This window comes from Hyla sarda, chromosome 3 (genome assembly GCF_029499605.1).
Source record: "Hyla sarda isolate aHylSar1 chromosome 3, aHylSar1.hap1, whole genome shotgun sequence".
NCBI classification, from domain to species: Eukaryota; Metazoa; Chordata; class Amphibia; order Anura; family Hylidae; genus Hyla; species Hyla sarda.
The window spans coordinates 210,872,682-210,893,676 of NC_079191.1; the positions used below are offsets into that span (position 1 = coordinate 210,872,682).

Genomic DNA, 20,995 nt, shown 5'->3' on the forward strand with positions numbered 1-20,995 from the left:
TGCATATGCCATAGCGATCTCCGGCACTGCCGCGGGCAGCGCAGGAGATCGGCGGCGGGACCCGGCTGTCAATCACAGCCGGAGTCCCGCCGCAGCTGTCGGAGCCGCGATCGCTTCGGTCCCAGCAGCATTAACCCCATAGATGCCGTGATCAATCCTGATCACGGCATCTATGGTGTTGACAGGGGGAGCGCTCTCTCCCTGTTCTCCAACGGCCAGAGGCTGGATCGCACAGGCTGTAGTGTGTGCAGCTCATCAGGTTATACTATGCTGCAGTACAAATGTATTGCAGCATAGTATAACCTGTAAAAAATAAAATAAAAGTATGAAGTGTAAAAAAAAAAAAAAAAAAAAATGCCCCTTTCCCAATAAAAGCCCTGTATTATCACCAAAAAAGATCAAAAACACAAATTATATACATAATAGGTATTGCCACGTCCGTAATGACGTGTACTATAAAACTATAATGTAAATTATCCTGCTCGGTGAACTCTGTAAAAAAAACATCAAAGAAAAAGCACGAAATTAACCAATTTTGGTACAAATAGCGGAATAAAAAAGATCAAAAGGTAGCACATAGCACAAAAATGATACCAATAAAAAGTACAGCTCATCCCGCAAAAAATAAGCCCTTAGTCAATGGCGTTGGACAAAAAATAAAAAAGTTACGGCTGTTGGAAAATGAATGGCAGAAAAAGAATTTTGCTCAGAAAAGAAAAAGGAACATAGAAAGCTATATAAAATGGGTATCGCCATAATTGGACTGACCCACATAATAAATATAATATCACTTTTACCGCACAGTGTACACCATTAAAAAAAAAAAAAAAACGCCAGAAATTTTCCAGTTTTTCACAGTATTTTGAAGTTTTTCACTAAAAGTGCTTCATGTGTCAACAAAAATGCACCAGTTATATAAAGTACAATATGTCACGAAAAAACATTCTCAGAATCGCTCTGCTCCGAAAAAGCGTTCTAAAGTTATTACCATTTAAAGAGATACATGTAAAATAAAAAAAAAAGAGCCTGGTCATAGATGTAAAAAATGGGTCGGTCCTTAAGGGGTTAAAATGCAAAAACGGAAAAACGCTGAGTCCTTAAGGGGCTAAACATGTCCATCCTAACCATATTGAAAAATATTTATAAATGGAAAAAAAAAATGTATTAAACTATATATATTATTTAAAAAAAAATTAAGGAATTTGCACCATTTTAAAAGGGTGCCAAATTTTGCACTTTTTTAAAAAAAAAGTCATATTTTCATAAATTCCTGACCACTGCAAAAACCTGACTCAAAACACGCGTACCACAGCCAAACAAAGAAATGCATGTTTATGAAAAGTCACAAAAAAAGGCTCACAAAACAAAGATAAAATGCTTCACTCTTATTGTACTGTTTTTTTAAAAAACAAATGTTTTAAACAAAATAAGTATGTTTTAAAGTTGCTGTAATCGGTAGTCTAGACTTGGATTGTTTTAAAATGTATACCATTCACCGTACAGGATCATAAAGATTACATTAATAGTTTAGACATTTCCACACACACTGATACCATATATGTGCTTTTTTATTTTTGAAAAATTAGAAAAGAGTGATTTTTATTTTTACGTGTGTTTTAAAGAACATATTTTTTATTATTTTATTTATACCTTTTAAGTCCCCATAAGGGGGACCATACTTTTACATTCACTGTTTAGATTCCTAATGTGGAAGAATGCTGTACTATTACATAGCATTACTCAGTGTTATCAGCGATCAGCTTGCTCAGCAGGCACAATGGGCAGATTGAAGCTAGGACCTGCACCCAGCAGGTTATAGGGCCTCTAGCGGGCCTGTAAACCAATCAGACCCCCGCATACATATTGTGTCACTTAATTGCTGTGATCGCTATAATAGCAGCAGTCACTTACTGTCTATAAAGCTAGCGCAGCACAGTCAGACCACCACTAAGAACTAAATGTATGTACTGGTGTGTTAAAAGGGTATTCCAGGAAAGTATGTGTGCGTGTGTGTATATATATATATATTAGACACCAAAGCCACCACATTTCCACCAAAGCCACCACATTTCCTCGATATGTTCCCTGTAAACCATCCTGCCTGATATGCATGGCTCCTGTGGACCACCCTGTTGTCTTCTCTGGCTGCTTGATATTCTATGCCATAGAACTCTGGTTAGGCGGGGTCACCCTGAATCGCCTGCAGCCTATCAGCAGCCAGCCCTGTGATGTCACAGTCCTATATAATCGGCAGTCATTGCTGCAGCAAGTCATTTAAAGGGGTTCTCCGGTGCTTAGACATCTTATCCCCCATCCAAAGGATAGGGGATAAGATTGCTGATCGTGGGAGTCCCGCCGCTGGGGACCCCCGTGATCTTGCACGCGGCACCCTGCTTATAATCAGTCCCCGGAGCGTGTTCTCTCCGGGTCTGATTACCGGCAACCACAGGGCCGACGGCGTGACACGTCACGCCTCCGCCGCCGTGTGACGTCACGCTCCGCCCCTCAATGCAAGCCCATGGGAGGGGGCGTGACAGCTATCACGCCCCCTCCCATAGGCTTGCATTGAGGGACAGAGCGTGACGTCACATGGGGGCGGAGGCGTGACGTCACACGCCGTCGGCCCTGTGGTCTCCGGTAATCGGACCCGGAGCGAACACGCTCCGGGGACTGATTATAAACAGAGTGCCGCGTGCAAGATCATGGGGGTCCCCAATGGCGAGACTCCCACGATCTGGCATCTTATCCCCTATCCTTTGGATAGGGGAGAAGATGTCTAAGCACCGGAGAACCCCTTTAAGCGTTTTATTACAGAGAGCGAGAGTGTGTTTGTGTATGTTCCACAGAGAAGCAGCTTTACAGCAGCAATTCACCACAAGCCGAAATCACTGCAGAAAAGCTGTGACAGGGAAGGGGGAGAGAGAGAGAGAGAGAGAAAGTACACTTTTGGGTGTACTACACAGCGACTCTGTACTGCTGCACTGGGGTGTACAACAACTCTATGGCTTTTAGTGCTCACTTTAACTGGCCCCTATTGGCTTCAGTCACCTTTTTTAGTGACTAATAATACTGTACTGGGCTGTACTACACAGCAACTCTGTACTGCAGCACTGGTGTGTACAACAACTCTGAAGCTAATAGGGGCCAGTTAGGGTGAGCACTAAAAGCCATGGTCACCTGCTTTTAGTGTCTAATAATACTGTACTGGGCTGTACTACACAGCGGCTCTGTACTGCAGCACTGGTGTGTACTACAATTGTCACGTATGGGCAGGGAAGGAGTGCACACTATTCTCGCCCACTCCTCTATCCCTGCCTACTTATGTACCCGCCCTAGGCGACGGGTCCATAACCAAGGTGACAGTTCCTCCCTAGACAAGTGAGGGACGATATTGTCAAAATAATAAAATACAATAATACAGACTCAGGTTAAGGAACAGTAGGGAACAGACAGACTAACATAGCAAAACTAACACACAATAAGTCAATGACCACTATCCGTGTCAAAAGCCAGGAGTTGTCAGAGTACAAAATCGCTAATACCAGAGAGATGTCTAGAAGACAAGCCAAAAGTTAAAGATGCCAGGTTAACAAGAATAAACAGAGATAAATCGCTAGCTACTGGAGTTGGACTCTTTCACAGGCACTGTGTGAGAGCAGACTGCCAGCTAATATGGAGTACACAAGGTCATCTGACCATCCCAAAGGCTAGGCGTAACCAGAACAAACAAAAGACTCTCAATGCAGATTAACCCTGTGGGTTCTGACAACAACTTGCAAAGTGTTCTACACCCCTATTGAGGCTCTCTGTAGAGATTGAACCAATTTTTTCAGAAAATTCGGCAAATTGGCCAAATCAAGTTTTTCAAAAATTTGCTTATTTCTAATTATTATGCCAGCATAACAGAGATTTGTATGTGAACAGATTTGGTTTAGTGTCTGATCTACATGTTGAATGTCAACTGAAATTGTGTCCAAATACAAGAAGTTGAAGAATAACTATAACTTTATATAACTATAAATATTCACCAAAATGGTGCAACAAGGGAAATATTCAGTAACACAAGGGATCAATGGGTTTAAATGTATTATGTATTACAGTAAATCAGTTCTGGTTTAGATGAAGGATGCCCCAAATGCCACGTTTCAAGGCTGGCAAGTGGCAGCGCCTCAATTAAGCCCTATGATATATTGTTACATGTACTTATACTTAGTTGTGTATCAGTGTTTCCAGTTCTGTGTAATTGCTATAAGGTCCTGCCAAGTGTTTCTGCCTACAAAACCTATCATTTTGCTATTTGTGTATGAAATGGGACAGCTGGAAGTTTTTGGCATTTCTTGCTTTAGGCTACAAGAATATTTACGAATGATAAAGCTTAAAGGGCACACATATACTTTGACCAATATTTAAGCCAAAATTCTTAAATTTGTAGATTTGACACCGTCTCAGTACCTAGTGGTTATACACTGGCATGATGAAACTGTTAAATAGCATTTTGGAACTGCAGGGAATGTAGAGAGCCAAAAATAATGTCAAGATAGTTAAGAAATGTTTACGTTCCATAAAGTGCATTAATCACTGCAGCCCTACACACTAGATTCCTTCCATGCGAAACGTTACATGCTGGAAAAGTTCATAAAACACTACGTAGTATCTTACTTCAGGTAATAAACAAATAAGAACACATTTAAAAATTATGTTAGGTCTCCAACATTGGTTAGAGAACAGGCATTAAAAAATTAGAGGGGAGGAGAAGGAAAGATTGATAAACTGGTTGGCTTCTACACTATGAAAGTGGTATGGTCATACATTGTCACCCTGCCTTACGACAGTGGCATCAGATGGTAGTGAGTGTGTGGGGGATGTGTTGTTAGCACTTATAAGGTCCTTTAAAGGAAACCAGTCAGCATATTTTAGCATATATAACGCTTGGCAATGCATTATATATGCTAAAATCCTTATCCTCACCATCCCCAGGGTTTGTGCCCCCAGGGATGGTGAAGATATTAAGTTATAAAGTCCCCCCCGGCCGGCCGGCAAGTAGTCTCCTGGGCGGGAACTTACACTTACCAGCTCCATTCGCTGCGGCCGTGGCCCTGCCCAGATGGCTTAAATGACTGCTCGTGTCATCGTTCTGCTATATCTGCTTAGGGAGCAGAGCGGTGACGCGAGCCAGCATTCAAGCTGTCAGGGCGGGGCCACGGCCGCATCGAACGGAGCTGGTAAGTATAAGTCTGTGTACTTGCCAGGCGGCTGGGAGAGGGGGACTGACTTAATATCTTCATCATCCCTGGGGGCACAAACCGGGGATGGTGAGGATAATGATTTTAACATATATAACGCATTGCCAAGTGTTATATATGCTAAAACATGCTGATTGGTTGGTTCTCTTTAAAGGAACGTGTCTTATCAGAATTATCTAGCATTTAAATCACAGTTTTATATGAAATAATGTTTACATTTTTGACATAACTACTTACAAAAAAATACTGGCATCCTGTAGCATTCATTGTGGCCTCAAAGCCTAAAAATAGACTGACTAAAAATAAGACTGACACTTCCTGATCTGTAGAGAAAACTTGAGTCTCCACACTATCAACACAGGCAGGATTACAATGAAATATATTGTCACGATTCGGCAGGCTGGAGGTGGATCCTCTGTGTCAGAGAGGGATTGGCGTGGACCGTGTAGGTGGACCGGTTCTAAGTTGCTACTGGTTTTCACCAGAGCCCGCCGCAAAGCGGGATGGTCTTGCAGCGGCGGTAGCAACCAGGTCGTATCCACCGGCAACGGCTCAACCTCTCTGACTGCTGAGATAGGCATGGTACAAGGGATAAGGCAAGAGCAAGGTCGGACGTAGCAGAAGGTCAGGGCAGGCAGCAAGGATCGTAGTCAGGGGCAACGGCAGGAGGTCTGGAACACAGGCTAGGAACACTCAAGGAAAGGCTTTCACTGGCATAAGGGCAACAAGATCCGGCAAGGGAGTGCAGGGGAAGTGAGGTATAAATAGGGAGTGCACAGGTGGAAACTAATCAGGGAGATTGGGCCAGGCACCATCATTGGTGCACTGGCCCTTTAAATTGCAGAGACCCGGCGCGCGCGCGCCCTAAGGAGCGGGGCCGCGCGCACAGGGACAACACAGACGGGGAACGGGTCAGGTACGGGAGCCGAGATGCGCATCGCGAGCGGGCGCGTCCCGCATCGCGAATCGCATCCCGGCTGGGAGCAATATCGCAGCGCACCCGGTCGGCAGGTCTGACCGGAGCGCTGCGAATAAGAGAACGCTGCGAGCGCTTCGGGGAGGAGCGGGGACCCGGAGCGCTTGGCGTAACATATATCAACTATATATACATAACATAGGATACACCATAAATCAGTACGTGATATTCACAACTCCCTCTCTATTCTCAGTGACTTCTGTACAGGTCACAGAGCATGCTTACAAAATTCTCCTATAAAAGTCCATGACTAAGCTTTAGTTGTTGTCTCCTATGGTCTGTGTGGCTGCTGTAAAGCATATCTCTAAATGGTGTGAAAAGCATAAATATCTGGTTTTAATTTGTATAAGAAAGGAAAACACTTTTATTTGAGGATGTATTCACTAGTGCCAGTTTTTTTTGCAGAAATGTCAGTTTCTCGGTCATCTATGTGTTACTTCAGATGAATATAGCAGATTTTCAGTCATAGAAAAAGACTTTAATAAATCTGCTGCATGTGATCTTATCTTAAAGCCATCAATATTACAATTATTGTTTATGTTGATTTTTATACCTGCATGCTGTACACAGTGGGGGGCATTTATCATTGTAGGTGCAAGTGAAGCATTTTTCTGCACCTTTTTTTTGTGTGCTGGTAATATGTAGGAGCACCAGATTTATTAAATGGTCACAGAGCCCTTGATAAATTTTGTGCAGGTCACATTTTCTGAAATTTCTCTCCTCACTTACACCAAAAAAGCTAAGCTAAGTCTGGGCTGGTGGAGTTTCAGAGACTTTTCAGTGGCTTTGCTCCTCTTTTGCGCCTTTTCACAAAAAGGCGCAGTTAATAAAACCCTTCCATATCATGTGTATTACCAAAATCAGTGGATTGCAACTCAACATCAGCAGAAATGTGTAAACCAAAAGGTGCAAAAAAGGCACAAATAAACCCTACTTGCCCCTTTTTTGTACCTTTTTCTAGACACAAAAAACAGTCTAAAGACAATGATAAATGTCGGCCAGTATGTGCAGGATATTGCAATGTTGTCTCTTTTTTAAATGAATTGAACTCTGCAAAACTCTGCACAGCCACTACTAATGTACACTGCTCAAAAAAATAAAGGGAACACTTAAACAACACAATGTAACTCCAAGTCAGTCACACTTCTTCTGTGAAATCACACTGTCCACTCAGGAAGCAACACTGATTGACAATCAATTTCACATGCTGTTGTGCAAATGGAACTGACAACAGGTGGAAATTATAGGCAATTAGCAAGACACCCCCAATAAAGGAGTGGCTCTGCAGGTGGCGACCACAGACCACTTCTCAGTTCCTATGCTTCCTGGCTGATGTTTTGGTCACTTTTGAATGCTGGCGGTGGTAGCATGAGATGGAGTCTACAACCCACACAAGTGGCTCAGGTAGTGTAGCTCATCCAGGATGGCACATCAATGCGAGCTGCAGCAAGAAGGTTTGCTGTGTCTGTCAACGTAGTGTCCAGAGCATATAGGCGCTACCAGGAGACAGGGAGGAGGCCGTAGGAGGGCAACATCCCAGCAGCAGGACCGCTACCTCCGCATTTGTGCAAGGATGAGCAGGACGAGCATTGCCAGAGCCCTGCAAAATTACCTCCAGCATAGGAACTGTGCATGTGTGTTTACTCAAACGGTCAGAAACACTCCATGAGGGTGGTATGAGGGCCCGACATCCACAGGTGGGGGTTGGGATTACAGCCCAACACCTTGCAGGACATTTGGCATTTGCCAGAGAACACCAAGATTGGCAAATTCGCCACTTCACAGATGAAAGCAGGTTCACTCTGAGCACATGTGACAGAGTCTGGAGACGCCGTGGAGAACGTTCTGCTGCCTGCAACATCCTCCAGCATGACCTGTTTGGCGGTGGGTCAGTAATGGTGTGTGGTGGCAGAGCCCAGCACAGCCCTTTATGTGCTTGCCAGAGGTAGCCTGACTGCCATTAGGTACCGAGATCCTCAGACCCTTTGTGAGATCATATGCTGGTGCGGTTGGTCCTGAGTTCCTCCTAATGCAAGACAATGCTTGACCTCATGTGGCTGGAGTGTGTCAGCAGTTCCTGCAAGAGGAAGGCATTGATGCTATAGACTGGCCCGCCCATTCCCCAGACCTGAATCCGATTGAGCACATCTGGGACATCATGTCTCGCTCCATCCACCAACGCCATGTTGCACCGCAGACTTTCCAGGAGTTGGTGGATGCTTTAGTCCAGGTCTGGGAGGATATCACTCAGAAGATCATCCACCACCTCATCAGGAGCATTCCCAGGCATTGTAGGTAGGTCATACGGGTACGTGGAGGCCACACACACTACTGAGCCTTGTGTTGACTTGTTTTAAAGACATTACATCAAAGTTGGATCAGCCTGTAGTATGGTTTTCCACTTTGATTTTGAGTGTGACTCCATATCCAGACCTCCATGGGTTGATAAATTTGATTTCCATTGATAATTTTTGTGTGATTTTAAATGTAAAGAGGAAAGTATTTCATACGAATAGTTCATTCATTCGGATCTAGGAGGTGTTATCTTAGTGTTCCCTTTATTTTTTTGAGCAATGTATAAATCAGTGTAAACAATGCAGGAGCCACAGTGCTTACAAAGCATGGCTTCTTACAAACTTTGTTCACACGGTGGAAAATTTGCGGAATGTCTGCCCCCAAAACAGAGGTGTACATTCCACAAATTTGCATGTTATTCTTGCACTAGAAGGTAGGACTGAATGGAAATGCGCCGTCTGTATAGACGGCAATGCATTTCAGAGCAGAAACAGCAGAAACAATTAACATGTTTTGCCGGGTGCATGATGCAGCAGAATCCCATTAATATAAGTGGGACTCTGTAGCAGAATATTTTAGTGAAATTCCACTTCAGTTTTTTTTTTTCTTAAGGAAATGTGCATAAATGTTATTAACAGTGAAATATAGTATTAGAAGAGCCTGATAAAGACAGATTGGAAAGGCCAGTTTGCTGGGAGAACAAGATAAAATGTATTGCACAATTCTATTTTGCAGAATTCCTCTCTAATTGGAATCTAAATGGGTGGGCTACACAATATAAAATACATTTATTACTTTTTATAACATGTTTAGATTCTTGTATTCACAAAGCATTAAATGTGTTTACATGAAGGGAATTGTATAAGGGTGTAGCTTCAAGACATAACACGACTGGCCTGGTAAACAGATGTGTAAGGGATTGTCATGGACTAATTCTAATAGTAACATACAGGCTCAAAGAATAAGTGCTTTACTAACTGTAGTGCAATGGTTGTGATCTCTTATATTGGCAGTTCTACATTCAGATCAGACATGGTAATAAATCTTTAGGGAACAAAGAGCAACAATCAAGTTAGATATAAGAGCTGACAAGCAAAATCTTGCCCAGTGTTTGTCTAAGCCATATTATTAGTGTGGTCCTTAAAGGAGAGGTCCGGTATGGACTATTCCTATTTCATCCTGCCCAAGCTGCAAAAAAAGAGAAAACAAACTTTCACTTACCTTCCTATGTTCCCCCGGAGCTCCGCAAAAGCTGATCGGTCGTCCGGGCTGTCTGCTTCCTACTTCCCTTAGCCCGGGATGTCACACGGCTCTTCAGCTTATCACGGGCCACATCGATGTCCTGCCTCGGCCGGTGATAGGCTGAAGCGCCATGTGACATCCCGGGCTAAGGGAAGTAGGAAGCATACAGCCCGGTCGACCGATCAGCTGTTGCGGAGCTCCGGGGGACTGTAGGAAGGTAAGTGAAAGTTTTTCTTTTTTTTTGCCGCTCAGGCAGGATGGACTCGACATCTCCTTTAATATAACACCAGATGCTTTTGAAAATATTTATATATCTGCTAGTTTCAGAAATTTGATGGTTCCTTGCTTATAGACATTGAGTTCTATAATAACTGTTGAGGCACTTTACAATGTAATTTCTTGCCATTGCATAAATGTTGTATGCTGTTTTGACCCTATTGCAATCTGTAAAGAAACCTAGGAGTAAATATCCCTTTTTTAACATAGATTAAGGATAGAGTTCCTGTTCAGTGAGAAACACTATTTGTAACCGCACTGCACAATGGCTATTGATAATAGTGCTGAAAGATGACTATTCTATTTAATATCACCTTCAAATACGTTTCCAATCAACTATTAGGGGTTTTTCAGCAAGGAGGGTCATACACTAAGTATTAAACTGCTACTGCTAATGATAACAAGCTAAAAAAAAAAAAGAGGAAGTGGGGGTTACATTCAGGAGGAAGCACTGTATCTATACAGTATTGGCAACACAAAATACAGTTGTCCAGAACTTTATGGGTAGTCAGAGATTTAAGGAAAGCCTTGATTTACTTTTCAGGAACAGTGTGGACCCTCTGGAGTAGGCTGACTGGCTCACAGTTTATAGGTACACAGCCCAGCCCAGCTGTTCACCCCCTTGACTTTTTTCGTATTTTGGTACATTACAGCCTTAAGTTGAATGTTTTTTGCTAATCTGAATTTTATGTGATGAATCAGAACACAATAGTCCTAAGTTGGTGAAGTGAAATGAGAAAAATATATAAATAAAACTATTGTTTAGAAATAGAAAACAGAAAATTGGCATGTGCGTATGTATTCACCACCTTTGTTAGGAAGCCCATAAAAAGCTCTGGTGCAACCAATTAACTTCAGAAGTCACATCATTAGTGAAATGGATGCACCTGTGTGCAATCTAAGTGTCACATGATCTGTCATTACATATACACAACTTTTTTTAAAGGCCCCAGAGGCTGCAACACAGAAGCAAGAGGCATCAGTAACCAAACACTGCCATGAAGACCAAGGAACTCTCCAAAAAAGTAAGGAACAATGTTAATGAGAAGTACAAGTCAAGGTTAGGTTATAAAAAATATCCAAATCTTTGATGATCCCCAGGAGCACAATCAAATCTATCATAACCAAAGGGAAAGAACATGGCACAACAGCAAACCTGCCAAGATATGGCTGTCCACCAAAACTCACGGACCGGACAAGGAGGGCATTAATCAGAGAGGCAGCACAGAGACCTGAGGAGATGCAGCAGAGACTGGAGTATCTGTACATCGGACGACAATAACCCGTACACTCCATAGAGTTGGGCTTTATGGTTGAGTGTCCAGAAGAAAACCATTACTTTCAGCTAAAAACAAAAAGGCACGTTTTGAGTTTGCGAAAATGCATGTGGGAGACTCCCAAAATGTATGGAGGAAGGCGCTCTGGTCTAATGAGACAAAAATTGAACTTTCAAAGAAAACTCTATGTCTAGCGCAAATCCAACACATCACATCACCCAAAGAACACCATCCCCACAGTGAAACATGGGGGTGGCAGCATCATGCTGTGGGAATGTTTTTCAGCAGCCGGGACTGGGAAAATGGTCAGAGTTGAGGGAAAGATGGATGGTGCTAAATACAGGGATATTCTTGAGCAAAACCTGTACCACTCTGATTTGTGGCTAGGAAGGAGGTTCACCTTCCAGCAGGACAATGACCCCAAACACACTGCTAAAGAAACACTTGAGTGGTTTAAGGGGAAACATGAAAATGTATTGGAATGGCCTAGTCAAAGCCCAGATCTCAATCCAATCGAAAATCTGCGGTCAGACTTAAAGATTACTGTTCACAAGCGCAAACCATCCAACTTGAAGGAGCTGGAGCAGTTTTGCAAGGAGGAATGGGCAAAAATCCCAGTGGTAAGATGTGGCAGCTCATAGAGACTTATCCAAAGCAACTTGGTGCTGTGATTGCCGCAAAAGGTGGATCTACAAAGTATTGACTTTAGGGGGGGTGAATAGTTATGCACATTGACTTTTTCTGTTATTTTGTCCCATTTGTTGTTTGCTTCACAAAAAAAAAAAAAAAACTTCAAAGTTGTGGGTATGTTCTGTCAATTAAATGATCAAAATCCTCAAACAAGCCATGTTAATTCCACCACATTATGAAAAAAGTCAAGGGGGGGGGGGGGTGAATATATACATAATGTGTTCAAATACATAATGTATGAAGTAAGGAGCTCAGTTGTTCTCGTATACTTGCCATTCATTGTTGGTAATCTATTCTGCATTTTTTCTTTTAGGGTTGCTTTTACAAGCTCTCTTCAAGGCATAAAAGATGGGGAAATGTGCTCTGGACAAGTAGGGAGACACGTAGTATCAGCTTTTTTAAACACAAATAAAACATAAAAAACTTCATTTTTTTTAAAACAAAGTACATTAGAAAGATTTTTTATTTACCATAAGGAGTGCAATGGCAAAAATTAGTTTTAATGAGAGTTACCATTTATGTATGATCCAAAGTGCCATAACTATTTTTAATTAAAAAGTCAGTTTTCCAACCTGTGGTTTATATAGCTTTGGCACCTTATGTCGTATGGTAGTACTTGGGTGCATCTTGTGTAGACTTCTGTACTTTCTTTTTTCAAGGAGTTGTCTCTTTTTATTCGCTCAATCATATAGGTTTCTCTGTCAGTTTAATGCCCCCATTCACTATACAGAAATTCCAAGTACATAGCCTCCAGAATCGTAAACGATGTCCGATTCACTACACGTACGCAGCCTCCAGAATCGTAAGCGCTGTCCCATTCACTACACGTACACAGCCTCCAGAATCGTAAGCGCTGTCCCATTCACTACACACATGCAGCCTCCAGAATTGTAAGCGCTGTCCCATTCACTACACGTATGCAGCCTCCAGAATCGTAAGCGCTGTCCCATTCACTACACGTACGCAGCCTCCAGAATCGTAAGCGCTGTCCCATTCACTACACGTACACAGCCTCCAGAATCATAAGTGCTGTCCCATTCACTACACATATGCAGCCTCCAGAATCGTAAGCGCTGTCCCATTCACTACACGTACACAGCCTCCAGAATCGTAAGCGCTGTCCCATTCACTACAGCATATTGCTGGGATTTAGCTGTAACATTGAATAGGTTCAGTCTTCCGGCCAATTTCACAATGGAGGTTCCTCTACAAAATCTCTGTAGTCTGCACTAAGCAGTAGACTCAATGGGAGTCTGCTGCAAGGAATTTGCACTAACTTTCCATAGTGTGAACAAGCCCTTATAGGCTAGTTCTGTTATAGATGAGCACCTGACTACCAGCTCTATTTTAGAAATACTGGTGGGAACTTTGCAATGACTACACTATAACTAGCTCTACAGCATAGGCCATGTCAGTGGTTATAAAGTAGCACTCATCTCCTTTATGTCACCATAGGCTAGATTGACACGGTATTTTTGTCTGTTCATGGTATATGTAAAAATTTTTTTTTACAGAAGTACGCACCAAGGGGGAGATTCGCTGCCAGCGGGGTTGGGATTCGCATTGTGGGATGCGCCCGCATGCGAATCACAGCCCGTCACTCACCTCCCTGGTCTTTCTGTTCCCGCAGCCCCAGCACGTGTGCTCCCACCTCCTAGGGTGCACATGCGCCGGAGCTCTAACATTTAAAGGGCCAGTACTCATTTAATTAAGTGTTTACACTGGCACCTTCCCTTTGTTCCTGGCCGGATCTTGGTTGCCTTGTGCCCTAGTGAAAGCATACTGTGTTCCTTATATCCGTGTTCTTGATCCTTGTTCCGTTACCTGACCCTGCACCTGTGCCACCTGCCCTGACCTACTGCTACCTTGACCTCGTCTTGTCAGTTTCCTTTTGTGCCACACCACATCCCAGCAACCTGTGTGGATGAGTCACGCCAGGGGTAGCAACCTGGGTGCTGCCTGCCACAGCAAGACCATCCCACTCTGTGGCGCGCTCTGTTGAAAACCAGCGGCACCTTAGACTCCGCTCCCTGGCACAGCTCACGTCATCATCCACACAGGCCCAGAGGATCCACCACCTGCCGTGACCCCAACACTTTCATTTAAAATGATGAAAGAAGCAACAAGCTTGGTTGCTATGGGCAACTGGTCCACTGTTTGTTTGCACAAGATTTAGTATACCTTTCCCAAGTGTGTATGTTGTTAGTCTGACCTCTTAAAAGAGTGTTCAAACTATACTTCTCAATCCAAGGATAATGAAGAAAAACCGGCACTCACCCTTCTTCTCTTTAATTTTCTTTCTTTATTGCAAAATACTCACAGGTAAAAACGTAGATGGGGGAGAGGGATCGACAAGAATGGATTATTTACTGCATTCTTTAAACCAGAGCACAACCCTGCACCTTTATACAGTTCTCACACAAGTTGCCCATTACATCCTGCATCCGAATATATTGCCCTAGCAGTGCCGGACATTGGCGCCTCTCTATTGCACTACAGTGTTCAAACTATATTTGAGGTTGGAAAATGTAAGATTATAACTGAAAAAAACAAATAATACAGAGGTAAATACAAGCATACTGTATCAGTCCGTCTCCTGTATGAGTATATTAATCTTTGTATTAGAACTTCTGTTTGTTTGACCTATAACTAATAACTGTAATAGGCCAACCAGTCTGAGAGCAAAGAGAACATACTCGCTTGGTACAGTACTATGTATCCGCTCCATTTCTGTAGTGGATCATTTCTGCCTTGTATCAATATTAAGCTGAATGTTGATTCATATTGCAGTAATGTAATAAACAGTAACGGGAATTCTGAAAAGCCTCAAACACTGCATTGCATATTTATTTGAAGTGTAGTTTATCAAATTAACTGTTTAATTACTATGTCGGTACAAAAAGTGTTCCATAACATTTCGAGTATTTTATAGAGAAAAATCAATCAGATTTCTGTGGTTTGCCAGTATTATGTCTAGACAGTGACAGTCTGAACTTTCATTGCTTCTTCAGGCCAAGAGTAGGAATCCACTACAAATTGGTCATAGTCTGTGCTGTACATCTGGGAACAGACAAACGCCTCCTTATCCTCGGGCTCCGGGAATACAGATGCTGTATTATCCTTGTAGGCATTCTCTACAATCTGGAAATACATAGGATTATATACTTTCAACATAACATCCATCACAACTACAAATGATCTATGACTTATGCCACAGATTAATCACTCATGTGGTGCTAGATCAACATTCAGCAGTGCCAAGTATACTGCCATATATTGCTAGATTTATCTAAAGATTTATTTGAAAATGCTCCATTCTTCTGCATGTGCAATGGAATGTATATATATGATGGTGTACCTGCTATACATGAGGAAGAAAGCATTGAGAAATACGTAGCAGAATTCCTAGGGTAGCCTTAGAATTCTAACACATATTTGCACGCTTTGAAGTGCATATTTTGTTGTGGTTCTGGGCATTCTAAGTGGTTAATAAGAGTTTTGCATTCCTAATGATCAATTATTTACAAATACAAATCTGAAAAGTGTGTGCATATGCATTCACCCTTCTTTACTTTGAAACCTCTAACAATGATCTGGGGAAACCAATTGCCTTTACAAATACATTTGCAATTGACATACTTAGTAAATAGGGTCCACCTGTCTGCAGTTTAATATATACATAATACATATACACCTGTTCTGTGATGGAATCAGAGTTTGTTAGAGAGCATTACTAAACAAACAGCAACATGAAGACAAAGGAACTCACTAAACAGGTCAGGGATAAAGTTGTAGAGAAGAACAAAGCATGGTCAGGTTATAAAAAGAAACCCTAAGCTTTGAACATGTCACAGAGCACCATAAAATCCATCATCAGGAAATGGAAAGAATATGCAATGTGCAAAGCTGGTAGAGCCATACCCCAAAAGACTTGTAGCTGTAACTGCAGCAAAAGGTGGTTCTACCAAGTATTAACAGATTTCAGCTTTTTTGTTCTCATTATTTCTTGTCACAATAAAGGTATTTTGTACTCTCAAAGTTGGTGTATATTTTGTAACTTTAGGTGTTGCAAGTCAGCCCTAAATTCACATATGCATGCAAGGTTGAGCCCTCTTCTAGCCTCCCTCACATCCCCTTGACACAAGCGGCGCAAATCCTCTAAAGTCGCACAAGATCTGTGCCGCTGGCGTGGCTTGATAGATGTCCCATATTATCCTACACCATTACTGGTACTATAGCTTACCTTAACAGCTATCTTTACAGAGACTTCTTGTATAGTCTGTAGAGGTGGGTAGAGACGTCCCTCTTCCAAATGTTTATCAGAAACCTGTTGAGCTATGATCTTTATAGGAAAAAATTAAAAGAAAATATGAGAATCATAATCTGTACAATATAATAGTATTGCATGATGTATTTGTGATAGCCTGGGGGATGTAGGGTATGGGGAGTGTAGCTGTGCGGTTATTAAAGGGTGCTTGTTAACCCCTGCTATTCGTGACGCCAGGGGGAGGGCTCCTCAATAATGCTTTTCCTACCGCCACCCTTCCCAAGAGCGATAGGGATGTAGATAATAAGAATAGATTGTCCACAACCGGAGAGTTTCTGAAACCGTATTAACTTTTACTGAAGGTTTTCTGCAAGCTTCAATAACATAAGTCTCTAAGCATAACAACGGCTTTCCTTGGAGATTGACAAAGGTTGGGACTTTAGCATTTAGAGTCTTTTAGTACTATGCGTTGTTACACTGGATTTAGGGGTTAGTTATGGTCCAGTAGTCACGCTAGCATTAGAGGGGATTTAGATGTGAACTCACGGTTTTGGCTCCGCTGAGGCAGGCAGGTTTTTGAGGCCTAGCGTGTCTTTGAAAGTTGCGTAGCACCGTCCTGTTAGTCCGGCATCCACGAGAGCAGCAACCCAAGAGAGCGGTAATTGGACGCAGCTCACTTATATGGGCAGGGGCTGGACTAACGCTAATTGGTACATACTGATGTCAATCACCATTACAGAGATTTGTGGGTAACACGTGACCCAAGAATCTCCTAAGGTCCTACAACATACCATAGAGGTTACTAGCATGGTCACATGACCGAAGGTCCTGCGACGCTGAACTAGGTAAGTACTATACATTACTATAGAATATATATAATTATTAAATATATACATTTATTATTATTAAAGATAGACTTGAGGAGAGGCGACTAGGGGCTGTCCCACCTGAGGAACCCTACCTGGACGTAGTTACTCTGACTTTGGGGACCTCTACACTAGTACCTAGTGTAGAGGTCCCCAAAGTCAGAGTAACTACGTCCAGGTAGGGTTCCTCAGGTGGGACAGCCCCTAGTCGCCTCTCCTCAAGTCTATCTTTAATAATAATACCGTACCGGTATGCAATACGGTACCGGGACACCACATATTAGCACAGATTTTTCTATATACAACATCAATAAAGTGCAATATACAAGAAGAACGTCCAGCATCCAGGTTGAAGTCAAAAGCAGGGTATTTCTTTATTGGAAAACTTGCATATACACGATAAAAACTGTTGCGTTTCACACTTTCGCGCTTAGTCATAGAGTCACTACCCTGCTTTTGACTTCAACTTGCATTCTGGACATTCTTCTTGTATATTGCTCTGCATTGAAGCTGGAGGCGGAACCAGCAGGTCCATGCACAGGAGTGAAGCCTAATCAGGGTGAGCTGTCACTACTTGATGTTTTGAACATCAATAAAGTGTCCAATTCATTGTAGAAATATACTTATTAAAACAACTAAAAAGACCCATTTCCGTTAAGTTGTGCAAATTGTACAACTCGATATAATCTTATGGGTGGAACCTCCGATCCACGTTTAGTGTCTAAGTACAAAATTGTTCGCAGACAGATGGGACTTTAAAATCTATAGTGAAATAAAAAATAAAAAAAATCATTATATCTGAATACAAAGCGTTTTGGTCTGTGCCATTTTCTTTAAAACTCAGCTTGTTCTGGGTATGTTGTTTTTGTCTGGGTATGTTGTTTTTTTCAGACTTTTTCCATTGGCTTTTCTATAGGACTTTAAAAAAGCAATAGAAAAAAAAACACTCTACAGAAAAAGTCACAAAAATGGCATTAGAATCTCCCTAAGAATAAAAGAAAGTTATACTTAAAGGGGTACTCCGCTGCTCAGCATTTGGAACAAACTGTTCCGAACGCTGGAGCCAGGAGCTTGTGACGTCATGGCCCCGCCCCCTCAATGCAAGTCTATGGGAGGGGGCGTGATGGCTGTTACACCCCCTCCCATAGACTTGCATTGAGGGGGTGGGGCATGACATCACAAGCTCCTGGTGCCGGCTCCAGCGTTCAGAACAGTTTGTTCCAAATGCTGAGCAGCGGAGTACTCCTTTAACCGAGAGTGACTACCAATATTCTTTCTATAACACTTAAAGGATTGCACGTTCAATTTTCTTACTAAGACTTAAAGATATATTTAATAGAAAGTCTAAACTTAGACCAATATAAATTCTCCCTTTAGGGCAGATACTGGTTCTTGTACAGCTACAGTATTACTACCATCAAAGCATGCTATTAATAAAACTATACTTTTTAGGAAATGTGCTTATATCATATTAATTGTCTGAATGGGTAGTTCACCTTTCATGTGATCTGAAGAAGTGCGCCTTGTACGCAGGAAACAGCCTGTCCCTGTGAGGTCTCTCCTCTGCGCCTACCCGCCTGTGTGATACACCGATGACTCAAAGTCTTCTATCTGCAAGAATCCCAGGTGAGTGCATCCTTTCGTTCTTCTACTTGTTTGATGAATATTGGCTTCCACTCCTTCTGGATTGCACCCCCGGCACCACAGTATACGTGTGAACAGGGATAGACTTTTCTATTGGGACTGGTCTTAGTCTTGGGCAGCAGTGCCGGACTACACTTTATACGTTTGCTACACACCCTGATAAAGCATGCCTAAATTGACACAAGGCCGCACTCTCAGCATTATTGTCTTCAAGTATCAACTTGAGGACGCCTTTTATTCTTGCCCCAATAAGAATCTTTATTTGTAAGTGAATATCTTATCATGCAGCCAGTCAGGCTGTATGCCCGATCATTTGTTGCCACCTCTTCAGCTCCCTGTCATTATAGTAACAGTTAATGTATTGTTAGCCTACAGGCTGGCATTCAGGTGTTCCTTTTCCAAAGTCAAATAAAACAGAGCGCAACTTTGATTTCCTTGATAAATATAAGGTATTTCAAGCTGCAATACCTACTAATTGTAGACAATTTCATTGTGATGACAAGCAGTGTTCCCTGTTTTTATGAGCTTTACTAAGCAGAACAAAAAAAATGTCAAGGATTTTACGAACTAATGAAATAGTTTTGGCAAAGCTATCTGAATGCCATACTAGCTTCATAGATAATCCCATTAAAAATGTATTCTGGAGAAAGCTATGCTGTAAGAAAGCCAAGACGTGCACGTGCTGCCTATCATTAGCTGGAAGCACAAAGCGCTACGAAAACTAACATAGTTAAATCAGCTTTAAAGACACCATAAAGTCCTGAATGAGCAGACAGATTCTTCTCCACATTAAAACTGGAAAAACCCTGATGACTGAGTATTGGTACAATACCTGACGCTCCATCTCACTCATCTTTGCTAGAAACTTGCATGATTTCTTATCCTATTAGATTATATAAAATTCCCTAGAGTCTAGTAAATGTGGGCACAACATCCCCAACTGTTTTCCATAATGTTAAGTAGTTTTTATTTTTTCAGTGCTTTTGACTCATTTTTAAGAGTCACTACTTCCACAATTAATTGTATAAGCACATGACTGCCATCTTGTTTTATAGTCATTTCTGACATATCACAATGTTGTCATAATAAGAAGGAAGTCATTCTGCTGTATAATGTTACCGACTGACCTTTAGACTGTAATAGTTCACTATCCCTAAGGAAAAGGCACAATTCTACGGCATGAAGGCTTTACACCATACTGTAAGCCAAGCATATCAACATGGCATTCCTGTCTGGCAGTAAAGTGTTGGAACATGCTACAGTACAAAAACATGCTGCTTTTATCACTCTGAATAGGATATCTGGTTATGGTCTTGGCCCTAGAACATGACTTTTAGAGATCCAGAAGTTGTATAGCATAGCTTTCCAAAATTTTCACCACTATTCCTGTTGCATCCTAGCTCAGCTGCATCCATACATTTCATTAGTGCAACTAGTTAATTGATCTCCATTCTAGCAACCAGTACATTACATGCTCTAATATGTAGACTGAATGTCAGTGTCTCCTGTGTTCCTAATATCCTGTGAACTACAAGATTACATTATCAATCATCAAATTCCTCCTGGCAATTCAGACCCCCTCCAGCTCAACTCTCCTTGTTCCTCTTTATGTCCCCCATGCACAAAGTTCTGCTTATGATAAAATATCTGCCCCCTGTAGGAGACTAGGAGAGCAATAATATACGCAGTAGATTCCATACAATTCTTATAAACAGATTTATGCAACTCCCGTGATTCCCCTGCCTGTCTCTTCTGTGTGCAAGTTCTGTAGTGTGCTCTGTGCAATGCAGCCTGGCATTGCCCTCCTTAATGTAAGAGCTAAAAGGGGGGAAAGGAGACAGCCTGAAACTGCAACTCTCATGTTATAATCCACAGTGTCAGTCTGGGGACAGAAATTCTAGGTCACAGATCTTGCTGCACTTTCATAAAGCAAGTGCAGAGATGAGACGTCACCCCTGAGACATCATAGTAAATGTAGGCTGCACTGCTTCTTTAAAGGTGTACTCTGGTGTTAACATCTTATCCCCTATCCAAAGGATAGGGGAATGGGATGTTAGATTGCCGGGATCCCGCCGGCGGTGCTCCGGAACATGGTACATAGCCGTCATGCCTCCTCCCATAGACGTGAATGGAGAGGGCGTGGCAGCCGGCATCTCCAGTCATCGGCACGGAGTGGAGTTCGCTCCCTGCCCCAAATGACAGGGGTGCCCCAGCGGCGG

At 42.3% G+C, this 20,995-nt stretch overlaps 1 protein-coding gene across 1 annotated transcript in view; it reads right to left on the reverse strand.

Moving 5' to 3' along the window:
* Window positions 1–12,936: 12,936 nt before the first annotated feature.
* The window catches only part of ME1 (malic enzyme 1), a 322,523-nt gene continuing 314,464 nt past the window's right edge, over window positions 12,937–20,995 (reverse strand). Inside the window, exons 13-14 of the mRNA XM_056565973.1 lie at window positions 16,243–16,341; window positions 12,937–15,140 (exon numbers count right to left, since the gene is read on the reverse strand). Coding sequence (XP_056421948.1) covers window positions 14,973–15,140; window positions 16,243–16,341 — 267 coding nt within the window. The 3' untranslated portion in view covers window positions 12,937–14,972. The remainder of the gene's footprint in view (window positions 15,141–16,242; window positions 16,342–20,995) is intronic.